General features: G+C 41.2%; 1 protein-coding gene and 1 pseudogene across 2 annotated transcripts; both read right to left on the bottom strand.

The window, feature by feature from the left end:
• Nucleotides 1–25: 25 nt before the first annotated feature.
• LOC148344862 (uncharacterized) lies at nt 26–4202 on the bottom strand (annotated as a pseudogene). Its single transcript, XR_015849045.1, has 2 exons — nt 3982–4202; nt 26–2092 (listed from the first exon to the last, which is right to left on the bottom strand). The product of XR_015849045.1 is annotated as an uncharacterized LOC148344862 (transcript).
• Nucleotides 4203–5314: 1112 nt separating this feature from the next.
• Nucleotides 5315–11290, bottom strand: LOC148344861 (uncharacterized). Its single transcript, XM_088325924.1, has 2 exons — nt 11088–11290; nt 5315–8600 (listed from the first exon to the last, which is right to left on the bottom strand). Exons 1-2 carry the CDS (start codon nt 11128–11130, stop codon nt 7153–7155), a joined length of 1491 nt encoding a protein of 496 aa, XP_088182050.1. The 5' UTR covers nt 11131–11290; the 3' UTR covers nt 5315–7152.
• Nucleotides 11291–11661: the final 371 nt, after the last annotated feature.

The raw sequence follows: 11661 nt of genomic DNA, 5'->3' as shown, positions 1-11661 counted from the left end.
GCTTTGATAACATGATGGCTTTTAGAAAAATTGGAAGTTGGAAAGGATTTACACATAAACACGTTAAAGGTATGTGTACAACTCAAACTTTAATGTAATTGTCGCACAGGAAAGAAAAGAGGCTGGTAAACTATTTAGCCAATAAAAATCTGCCAAGTAGCAAAACCGCAATAAGGGATTACTGTATAGGAATGATTGACTTTACAATAGCGCTTCCATGCAACAATTTGGATGCAATACGAACAAAAGAGACATAGATAGAATTGCGGTTTAAAAAAAAAGACAGAAGTTGACATCCTCCTGTGGAGCTAGTTAAAGGAGAACACACATCTACACATTCAGTGGTAGATTTCTTAAATGTAAATGCAAAAAAATGAAGTCATCTCAAGCACAGTGACCGTTTTTCACCACCACCCGTGTGACACTGAGCTCTGGCCTGACTCAGGAATCATGGCCCGGAAGAAAAAAAGCTTCTCACCAGTGTGGATTGTTGTATGTTTTTTCAAGTGTGTCTTCCACCTGAATTTTTCACCACAAATCGAGCAGGAAAAAGGCTTCTCACCAGTGTGGGTTCTTCTGTGGTATTGTAAACCCTGTTTTGATCTGAATCTTTGACCGCAAACAGGGCAAGAAAAAGGCTTCTCACCAGTGTGAATTGTTGTATGTTTTTTCAAGTGTGTCTTCTGTCTGAAACGTTCACCACAAATTGAGCAGGAAAAAGGCTTCTCACCAGTGTGGGTTCTTGTGTGGTATTGTAAACCCTGCCTCGAGCTGAATCTTTGACTGCAAATTGAACAGGAAAAAGGCATCTCACCAGTGTGGGTTCTTGTGTGTAGGTTTAAGTTTGATTTGAGGCTGAATCTTTGACCACAAATTGAGCAGGAAAAAGGCTTCTCGCCAGTGTGGGTTCTTGTGTGTCGCTTTAAGCATGCTTTCATGTTAAATCTGTGACCACAAATCAAGCAGGAAAAAGGCTTCTCACCAGTGTGGGTTCTTTTGTGGTGTTGTAAAACCTGCTTCGAGCTGAATTTTTGACCGCACACTGAGCAAGAAAAAGGTTTCTCACCAGTGTGGGTTCTTGTGTGGTATTGTAAACCCTGCTTCGATCTGAATCTTTGACCGCAAACAGGGCAAGAAAAAGGCTTTTCACCAGTGTGGATTGTTGTATGATTTTCCAACTGTGTCTTCTGTCTGAAACATTCACCACAAATTAAGCAGGAAAAAGGCTTCTCACCAGTGTGGGTTTTTGTGTGGTATAGTAAACCCTGCTTAGATCTGAATCTTTGACTGCAAACAGGGCAAGAAAAAGGCTTCTCACCAGTGTGGATTGTTGTATGCTTTTTCAACTGTGTCTTCTGTCTGAAACATTCACCACAATTTGAGCAGGAAAAAGGCTTCTCACCAGTGTGGGTTCTTTTGTGGTTTTGTAAAGCCTGCTTCGAGCTGAAATTTTGACCGCACACTGAACAGGAAAAAGGCTTCTCACCAGTGTGGGTTCGTGTGTGTCATTTTAGGGTCCACTTTGAGCTAAATCTTCGACTGCACACTGAGCAGGAAAATGGCTTCTCACCAGCGTGGGTTTTTGTGTGTTTTTTCAAGTTCCCACTATGAGTAAATCTTTCACCGCAAACTGAACAGGAAAAGGGCTTCTCACCAGTGTGGGTTCTTGTATGTCGGTTTAAGTTTGCTTTCAGGCTGAATCTTTGACCGCAATCTGAGCAGGAAAATGGCTTCTCACCAGTGTGAATTACCATGTGCAATTTTAAACGAAACTTGAATCGAAAGGTTTTCCCACACTGAGAACACTTGATATCGCCTTCAGACTGTTCGTCGCCATCAGTGTGCGCAGAGTCTGACGTGTCGTCCTCATTAGTTTCCTCGTGTTGACGGGAGCTGCTGCATGAAGGTTCCTCCCAGTTCCTTTCTTTGTGTTCAACCTGATTCTCGGTGGTTAATGAAGTCTCGGTCACAAGCAACTCTTTGAAATGTTCCTCCTCTTTAACACAAATAAGCTCCTCGTCATCCTTCTCCTTTTTAATGCCGGGAAAGTCTGGCTCCTGCAGCACAGGAAGAAAGAAATCTTCACTGACATCTGTGGGACACAAGACACACATGGTATTGTATCATCCCAAATACACCACAAAATACCATAATAAAGAAATGACAAAATATATGAATAGATTTTTTAAAATGTTTTTGGGGCGGTTAGCGAAAGCGCTCCTGGGAATGTGCTTTCACTGTTTTGGGGTTCACTTTCAAGTGAAGCAGGTGTTAAGGTTTTGGTCCTTCTGGACATCCCTTGATTTGCTTACGTCTGCCTGTGTCGCCATTTTATTTGTTTTCATAGCTTTGTGCTTCATTTTTCGTGCTTCTTTTCTTCTTTTGTTCTCTAGTGTGGCTTTTAAGTCAATTTGTGCTTAAGGTTACATGATCGTTGGTAATTTGTGGATGAAAGCTATCAAGACAATGCGAAAAGCCGTTTAGGAGCCCAATGAGCCCCCTTCTGGCAACAAGTCATTTTTATTTGTATAGAGGGCTCCGAGCTTTGTGCTAAAAATAGTAACACGGCTTCGTGCCGCCATTTCGGAAGTCAGTCGATTACAAGAGGTGATAGCGAGAGGAGCAAATATTTACTCAGTTTGTCTATTTATTTACTCAACTAGCTTCGTTTGTGTACGGATTTTGTCCATCAACACTATGGAAAACTACGTGGAGAGTTTAGACAAGCAAGCACGCGAGCGGTATGCTGCGAAGTTGCATTTTATTGGAAAATTGGATCCCTGCAAAATTAAAAACAAGGACTGGAAGTCTGATCCCGATTTGTTGCCGTGAGTGACTTACATCGAACTTGTTAACTATCTTATTTTCCACCCAACTCCCCTTTGTGAACTGAAGGATTTTCAAAATTACAAAAGTATGGAAGCCTACGACAGATTTGTGTCTGGTTGGGTTCGGGATGTGTCTGTGCACACAAGCGAAGGTGATGAAAACAAGACTGTGAAAGGGAAAGTTCTACATTCTCAGAGTTTGTCTCAGCCAAGTTTACAACCATGGATCATTGTTGACAAGTCATCATCGATTCTGTGTGCCCATTGCAACTGTGTTGCAGGTTTAGGGGAATGTTGTTCTCATGTTGCTTCCCTTTTGTTCTATGTTGAACAACCCGGGAAAGGCAACGCTTCTCCGAACGGCGCACCGGTGGCTAAGTTAGCTTAGCTTTCTATTGACGCGAGTTGACTGAGGAAAGGAGACTCTCTTTCCCTGAAACCGCGTTGAATTTCTCCACCAAAATAGTGTACGAATGAGAAACGGAGTTTTGTTCGGTTTTTAAATGTCGTTTTCGGCGAAATACCTCACATATATGTTATAAAAGTAGTTTGGGGTCGTCTTCGCCGTTGACTTTTCTCCTGAGCTTCAATCCCCTGATCGTAAACACACTTCGGAAGTCTAAAGAAGCCCTTCCTACCCTTTTCCCCTCGGCTACAACAGCCAACAATAACGCACGTATTCGGCATTACAATGTAGAATCTAACTGGTTCGCTGAACAATAACAATGAAGTGAAAAGCTTTGTGGACTTCCAAAATGGCCGCCAGCAATGCATTGTGGGTAATCTTAGGACCTCGAAGCACTATATAGCCCTTAATCACGAAGATTCTCAAAGGAAGCCACGTGACTTTTCTTACTTGAATTCAAGCCAACCAAACTTCTCATATTTCAAAGTCCCAGTAATAAAAAAAAATACAATCAAATCTTTTTTAAAAAACACGAACTCCTCCACCCACCCAGCAGATTAGAGGGAACATAAGTGGCCGCTATGTGGGAACGACAGTAAGCGGCCTTCTAACGCGCTTGCTTATCTTATCAAGGATATATATCTGCGAGTTTTACCCTCTATCCGCCCGATTACGTTTTACAAACAAGAAAATGTGATTTTGAGGATATTACATTAAAGGTAACAAAGTAGGAAATAAATGACCAACCTGCTTCGTCCAACACAACTCCAATCTGCTCACAGGCCGCCATTTTGTAGTGGTGACTGGACCTCCTCTTTGGGAATTGGAAGCTTATTTTTGAATATTCCTTTCCCTCTTTCGCAGGTTTCAAGCACTCGCTTGATTCATTTAAGGCAAATTGCGCTTTCTGTCGCGACTGGATCGAAAGACTTCGTTGCCGAAACAAAAGAGTCTGGCCCCTATGATACAAAAAAGCACAAGTTCCGTTTCCTTATTTACCACCGGAAAAAGCACCAACTTCCGGTTATTGATCTACTAGCATTGCTATCACATCTAAACTTTTCAAATATACACGCAGTTGCTAAAACAAAAGAAAATTAGCATATTAACTGGATTTATGTTTTTATTATTGCTTCTTAGTCACGTTCAAAGCATCATAACTGCTGTTTCTTTTTATATGATGAATTATTGTGAAACGTTTGTCTCACGGTAATTCCTCGGTTTCCGCATTATTTTCCAAAAAGGTCACGCGGTTGCAGAAACAGTTTAGCGTAATCAAGTCAATAGTCTATTATACATTGAAATACCTTAATCATGACAATATATTGTTAAAAATAACTTAACATAACTTCCTCATAGTCCTCCTCGGTTTCTGCCACACTCAGTATTCGTTTTGATTGTGTATCTGACGTTTTGCATCTGTTGTTTTTCTTGCATTTGCTACAGACTTTCCCATGAGCAGGACAGCTCTTTTCTCCGCTTATCTTGTTTCCCACAGTTCCTGCAGTTCTTGATTACCTTCGCCCCTGCGCTCCAATAATTTTTCTTAACTGCTTGCACTTCTTCACCTACTCGTCTCACGATTGTCTTCACATTTCCCTTCTATAGATCCGCTGCTCTGCATAGTTCGATGCTTCTTCCCAACATCAGATCTGCCTCGGGCAGCAAGCGCTCTCTCACGTGCGAGTCCTGGATTCCGCACACTATTTTATCCATAATCAGAGTCTTTTGCAGCCCCAAAGTTGCAAGTATCCGCAAGAACTCTTAAGTCAGTAACGTTCTTGTCAATCGTTTCATCAGGTTCTGGTTTCTGGAGAAAAACCTGTATCTCAACCGTTTCATTTGGTTTAGGACTTCAGTGTTTGTCGAACAGCGCTATTAGCTTGACCAAAGTTTCCTCCCTTTGCTCTACTGGTCTGAGTGTAGTCCACAGCGTTTTTCTCAGTTCCCTGCCGGTTTCTCCAATCAAGTATTTGAACACTTGATTTTCTAATAAAAATGTTTAAATCATATTTCCATTTCATTGCGTATGTTACCGCAGTTTACCCGTCCCACCAAAGATCCACATTCACGCTAGACTGGATGATGAGGCTTTTATTACAGTTGCTGCAAAGTGTCACACAACATATCCACAACATGTGGTTAGCACCTCCGCTGGCTTTCAACACGTTAGCAGCGCGCTGTAGACTGCCCTAAAGCATATCAAATAGTTTTCTTTTCAGTTTACATAAAACACATTTTAGAATATCAACCATCACAATACATTTTAACAAGACACTTTTAACAAGAGATCGTACAGTGGTTTTAACGTTTACAATGAATTCAACATATTTTTTCTTTAATCTGAAATTTAACCAACATCATCCTTTTTATATATATGAGAAAATAGAAATGATTACAATAACTAGTGTAAAAAGGGGAACAATTTATCTGCAATGAGTCACACAACATATCCACAACATGTGGTTAGCACCTCTGCTGGCTTTCAACACTATAAGGGGAATTAGCATTTTAGTACAACAAAACTAACTTAAATGGCGACAGAAACAAAATGAAAATAAATCCAAACACTCTGACAACATCAACTTCACCACTGTGCATGTTGAGAGATCTGTCAACTGTGGTCTTAATGTTTACGATAAACTTTTTGCAGAGCACCCAAAGATCGTGGCTTACCTTTAGCAGCGCGCTGTAGGCTGCGCACAATATCCGCATTCTGCTCATAAAATCAAAAGCCAAACCAAACCTCACCCCATACCAGCAGGTGGCACTGTTGGACTCGTCATTGCAGTTTACTTATACATAAACTATACAAACATATTTTAGCAGAAATTTTAACCAAACAAAAGTTATTAACTTATCTGTATTGATTAGGGAGACCAACCACTTCACTTCAGATAATACTTTGTCACCTTCGTGTGGACATAGAAAACGGCATTTGGTGTTAATGACTAAATTCAAGCACTCTTTAATTTTTCCATTATCAAACATTTTTTCAAAAAGCCACTCTGGAGCACTAAACAGACACATGCTGCTGCAGGCAAGTTTGTTGAACTATCTTCCTCTGCGTCTTGGTGCTTTGTGGGTCCAGAGCGCTGTGATACCATGATGGCTTTTAGAAAAGTTGGAAAAGCTTTACACATAAACACGTTTTAGGTACATGTACAACTCAAACTGTAATGTCATCGTCGTGCGGGCAAGCAGAAAAAAGAATGCAGAAGACAATAGAGGATAAAAATCTGCCAAGTAGCAAAACCGCAATAAGTAAACAACGATACAACAAGGGATTACTGTATAGGAATGATTGACCATACGATGGCGCTATCATGCAACAATTTGGATGCAATACGAACAAAAAAGACATCGATAGAATTGCGGTTGAAAAATAAAGACAGAAGTTGACATCCTCCTGTGGAGCTAGTTAAAGGAGAACACACATCTACACATTCAGTGGTAGATTTCTTAAATGTAAATGCAAAAAAATGAAGTCATCTCAAGCACAGTGACCGTTTTTCACCACCACCCGTGTGACACTGAGCTCTGGCCTGACTCAGAAATCATGGCCCGGAAGAAAAAGGCTTCTCACCAGTGTGGGTTCTTGTGTGGTATTGTAAACCCTGCTTCGATCTGAATCTTTGACCGCAAACAGGGCAAGAAAAAGGCTTCTCACCAGTGTGGATTCTTGTGTGGTTTTGTAAAGCCTGCTTTGAGCTGAATATTTGACCGCAAACTGAAAAGGAAAAAAGCTTCTCATCAGTGTGGATTCTTGTGTGTTGGTTTAAAATTGCTTTGAGGCTAACTCTTTGACAGCAAACAGGGTAAGAAAGGGGCTTCTCACGAGTGTGGGTTCTAACATGCGATTTTAAGGAACTCTAACAGCTGAATTTCTGACCACAAATTGAGCAGGAAAAAGGCTTCTCACCAGTGGGTTCTTATGTGTCGGTTTAAGCTACCTTTGTGGTTAAATCTTTGACCACAAACCGAGCAGGAAAATGGCTTCTCACCAGTGTGGGTTCTTGTGTGTTTGTCTAAGCTACATTTCAGGTTAAATCTTTGACCACAATCTGAGCAGGAAAATGGCTTCTCACCAGTGTGGGTTCTTGTATGTTGGTTTAAGCTTGATTTGAGGCTGAATCTATGACCGCAAATTGAGCAGGAAAAAGGCTTCTCGCCAGTGTGGGTTCTTGTGTGTAGGTTTAAGTTTGATTTGAAGCTGAATCTTTGACCGCAAATTGAGCAGGAAAAAGGCTTCTCGCCAGTGTGGGTTCTTGTGTGTTGTTTTAAGTATGCTTTCATGTTAAATCTTTGACCGCAAATTGAGCAGGAAAAAGGCTTCTCGCCAGTGTGGGTTCTTGTGTGTTGTTTTAAGTATGCTTTCATGTTAAATCTTTGACCACAAATCGAGCAGGAAAAAGGCTTCTCACCAGTGTGGGTTCTTTTGTGGTATTGTAAAGCCTGCTTCGAGCTGAATTTTTGACCGCATACTGAGCAAGAAAAAGGTTTCTCACCAGTGTGGGTTCTTGTGTGTTGGTTTAAGTTTGATTTGAAGCTGAATCTTTGACCGCAAATTGAGCAGGAAAAAGGCTTCTCGCCAGTGTGGGTTCTTGTGTGTTGTTTTAAGTATGCTTTCATGTTAAATCTTTGACCACAAATCGAGCAGGAAAAAGGCTTCTCACCAGTGTGGGTTCTTTTGTGGTATTGTAAAGCCTGCTTCGAGCTGAATTTTTGACCGCACACTGAGCAAGAAAAAGGTTTCTCACCAGTGTGGGTTCTTTTGTGGTATTGTAAAGCCTGCTTCGAGCTTATTTTTTGACCGCACACTGAGCAAGAAAAAGGTTTCTCACCAGTGTGGGTTCTTGTGTGGCATTTTAAGGTCCGCTTTAAGCTAAATCTTCGACTGCACACTGAGCAGGAAAATGGCTTCTCACCAGTGTGGGTTCTTGTGTGTTCGTCTAACCTACGTTTCAGGTTAAATCTTTGACCACAATCTGAGCAGGAAAATGGCTTCTCACCAGTGTGAATTACCATATGCAACTTCAAATGACGCTTGAGTCGAAAGGTTTTCCCACACTGAGAACACTTGATATCGCCTTCTGACTGTTCGTCGCCATCAGTGTGCGCAGAGTCGGACGTGTCGTCATCATTAGTTTCCTCGTGTTGACGGGAGCTGCTGCATGGAGGTGCCTCCCAGTTGCTTTCTTCACCTTCAACCTGATTCTCAGTGGTTAATGAGGTCTCGGTCACAGGCAACTCCTTTGAAGATTCCTCTTTTTTAACACAAACAAACTCCTCATCATCCTTCTCCTTTTTAATGCCGGGAAAGTCTGCCTCCTGTAGCACTGGAAGAAGGAACTCTTCACTGACATCTGTGGGACACAGGGCACACATGGTATTGTATCGTCCCAAATACACCACGAAATACCATCATAAAGAGATGACAAAATATATGAATAGATTTTTTAAAATGTTTTTGGGGCGGTTAGCGAAAGCGCTCCTGGGAATGTGCTTTCACTGTTTTGGGGTTCATTTTCAAGTGAAGCAGGTGTTTAGGTTTCGGTCCTTGTGGACATCCCTTGATTTGCTTACGTCTGCCCGTGACGCCATTTTATTTTTTTTCATAGCTTTGTGCTTCATTTTTCGTGTTTTTTTTCTTCTTTTGTTCTCTAGTGTGGCTTTTAAGTCTATTTGTGCTTAAGGTTACATGATCGTTGGTAATTAACCTGCTGGTATGGAGGTGCAGGCAGATCCCCCCAGTGGCTGTGCTCCAAATGGCTGTAGATACCATACAATCTGTGAGCGGCGGGCCTACGACGCAACCATAAAGAAGGATCGTCTGCACCCACCCGGAGTGGGGAACCGGGGCTACACTGTGGGGGTCCCGGCAGCAACGGCCTGGGTTGTGGAAAGTAGAAGTAAGAAGGGAGAGGACCCGCAAAGAGGACTGGAGGATGCTGCTTGGGAGGGTGGGATGACAGAGCTATGCCCTTGCACAATAGTTTTGCCCTTTACACTTTGGTTAACTACTATTAAAAGATAATAACTCTGAAATTGTTTAATTGATGTTGAAAATGTCAGAAAAAGTGTTAAAATGTCATATCGTCATGTCATATTGACAGATATAACAAAATTGTGAATATGCTTGATGGCTGTTGAGATTGTCGTGTTTGTTTTGCTGCTGTTGGTGTCGGTGGATTTGTTCAGAACAAAAACAATCGACTTTGGCCTGGACGAATCTATTGACACTAACAAAGATGTTATATAATGAAATTGTGAATATGCTTGATTGCTAATAAGATTTTCGAGAAGGGTTGTTCAAACCTCACTTTGTGTTTGCTGTTAAAAACGTCATATTGGAATATAATATTGTGAATGTGCTTAATTGCTGTTGAGATTGTCATGATTGTTTTCTGTTATTAGTGTCAATAAATTTGTTCAAACCAAATTTGTGGATGAAAGCTATCAAGACAACGCGAAAAGCCGTTTAGGGGCCGAAAGAGCCCCCTTCTGGCAACAAGTCATTTTCAAGTCATTTTCATTTGTATCGCCCTTAGAGCTAAGATTTATGGCCCGAGCCCGAACCCGAGGCAATTTCGGGCCGGGTCGGGCCTGAAATGTCAGTCATACGGTCGGGTCGGGTCGGGTTCGGTCCTGCTTTTTTTTTTTATTTATTTTTTTTAATTAATTAATAATGTGTTAAATGTTCATTAAAAATATATACTTAAACTATGTATGGATACTAGACCAAGGAATACTTGTTATAAAATAAATAATTTGGATAAAACGGAGAAGGAGCTGTAATTGCTTTTAACGGAGCCAGAGCATGCTCTGTGCACGTGACGTGAATGCTGTCCTCTTAATAATCTTCCCCTCCGCAAATTCGCGTGATTTTGGCCTGGTATCCCCGATATGGAGTCGGACCAACAAGAAGTTAAGGATAAACTCAAAAGAGGAGAACTGACGAGGAAAACGCACTCTGGTAAGAGTCAAGTGTGGAGCAATTTCAAATTGATAGTAGAAAATGATACACAGACTTGCGTTGGCTTCGCTGAGTGTCAATGTGGCAATTTGCTCGCATACGATAGCAAAAAGACTGGGACCTCGACGCTGATCAGACATTTAAAAAGCTGTCCTGGCAAAAGTAATGAACGTCAGAGTAATGATCAAGTCGTCAAAATGACGGACGCCCTTAAATGTTTTCGCTACCTCGAAAAAAAACCCGTCAATGACAGATTGTCGCTTAATGTGACATCTGCAGTGCAGACACAGAAATATAAAAGATGTAAATGTTTATACAGTTTTATTTAACTTAGGCCTAGATGTTGTAACAAAAGGCAGAGTTTAATTTGTTATCATAAATCACCCCTCCTTATAAATAAAATATGTAATTTCGGGCCCCTCGGGCCGGGCCAGCAAATCCAGTTAATTAGTCGGGCTCGGTCCGGGTCGGGTTTATTACCCCTCGGGCCTGCGTCGGGCTCGGGTGCTTTTTTTGGGCCCGATCTTACCTCTAATCGCCCTTAATCACAAAGATTCTCAAAGGCCACGTGACTTTTCTTACTTGAATTTAAGCCAATCAAACTTCTCTACATTTCAAAGTCCTAGTAATAAAAAATACGATCAAATCTTTTTTAAAAAACACAAACTCCTCCACCCAGCAGATTAGAGGGAACGTAAGTGGCCGCTATGTGGGCACGACAGTAAGCGGCCTTCTAACGCGCTATCTTATCTCGTCTTTGATTTATATCAGTGAGTTTTACCCTGTACCCTCCTGATTGCGTTTTACGTGCAAAAAAAACCCCACGATTTCGAGGATATTATGTGAAAGGTAACAAAGTAGGAAATAAATGACCAACCTGCTCTGCTCAACACAATTCGAAGCTGCTTGCAAACCGCCATTTTGTAGTGGTGACTGGACCTCCTCTTTGGGAATTGGAAGCTTATTTTTGAATATTCCTTTCCCTCTTTTGCAGGTTTCAAGCACTCGCTTGATTCATTTAAGGCAAATTGCGCTTTCTGTCGCGACTGGATCGAAACACTTCGTTGCCGAAACAAAAGAGTCTGGCCCCTATGATACAAAAAAGCACAAGTTCCGTTTCCTTATTTACCACCGGAAAAAGCACCAACTTCCGGTTATTGATCTACTAGCATTGCTATCACATCTAAACTTTTCAAATATACACGCAGTTGCTAAAACAAAAGAAAATTAGCATATTAACTGGATTTATGTTTTTATTATTGCTTCTTAGTCACGTTCAAAGCATCATAACTGCTGTTTCTTTTTATATGATGAATTATTGTGAAACGTTTGTCTCACGGTAATTCCTCGGTTTCCGCATTATTTTCCAAAAAGGTCACGCGGTTGCAGAAACAGTTTAGCGTAATCAAGTCAATAGTCTATTATACATTGAAATACCTTAATCATGACAA

Source organism: Urocampus carinirostris, unplaced genomic scaffold (genome assembly GCF_059441175.1).
Source record: "Urocampus carinirostris isolate Australia breed hairy pipefish unplaced genomic scaffold, RoL_Ucar_1.0 HiC_scaffold_238, whole genome shotgun sequence".
Classification (NCBI taxonomy): Eukaryota; Metazoa; Chordata; class Actinopteri; order Syngnathiformes; family Syngnathidae; genus Urocampus; species Urocampus carinirostris.
This window is presented reverse-complemented; position numbering and strand designations above follow the sequence as displayed.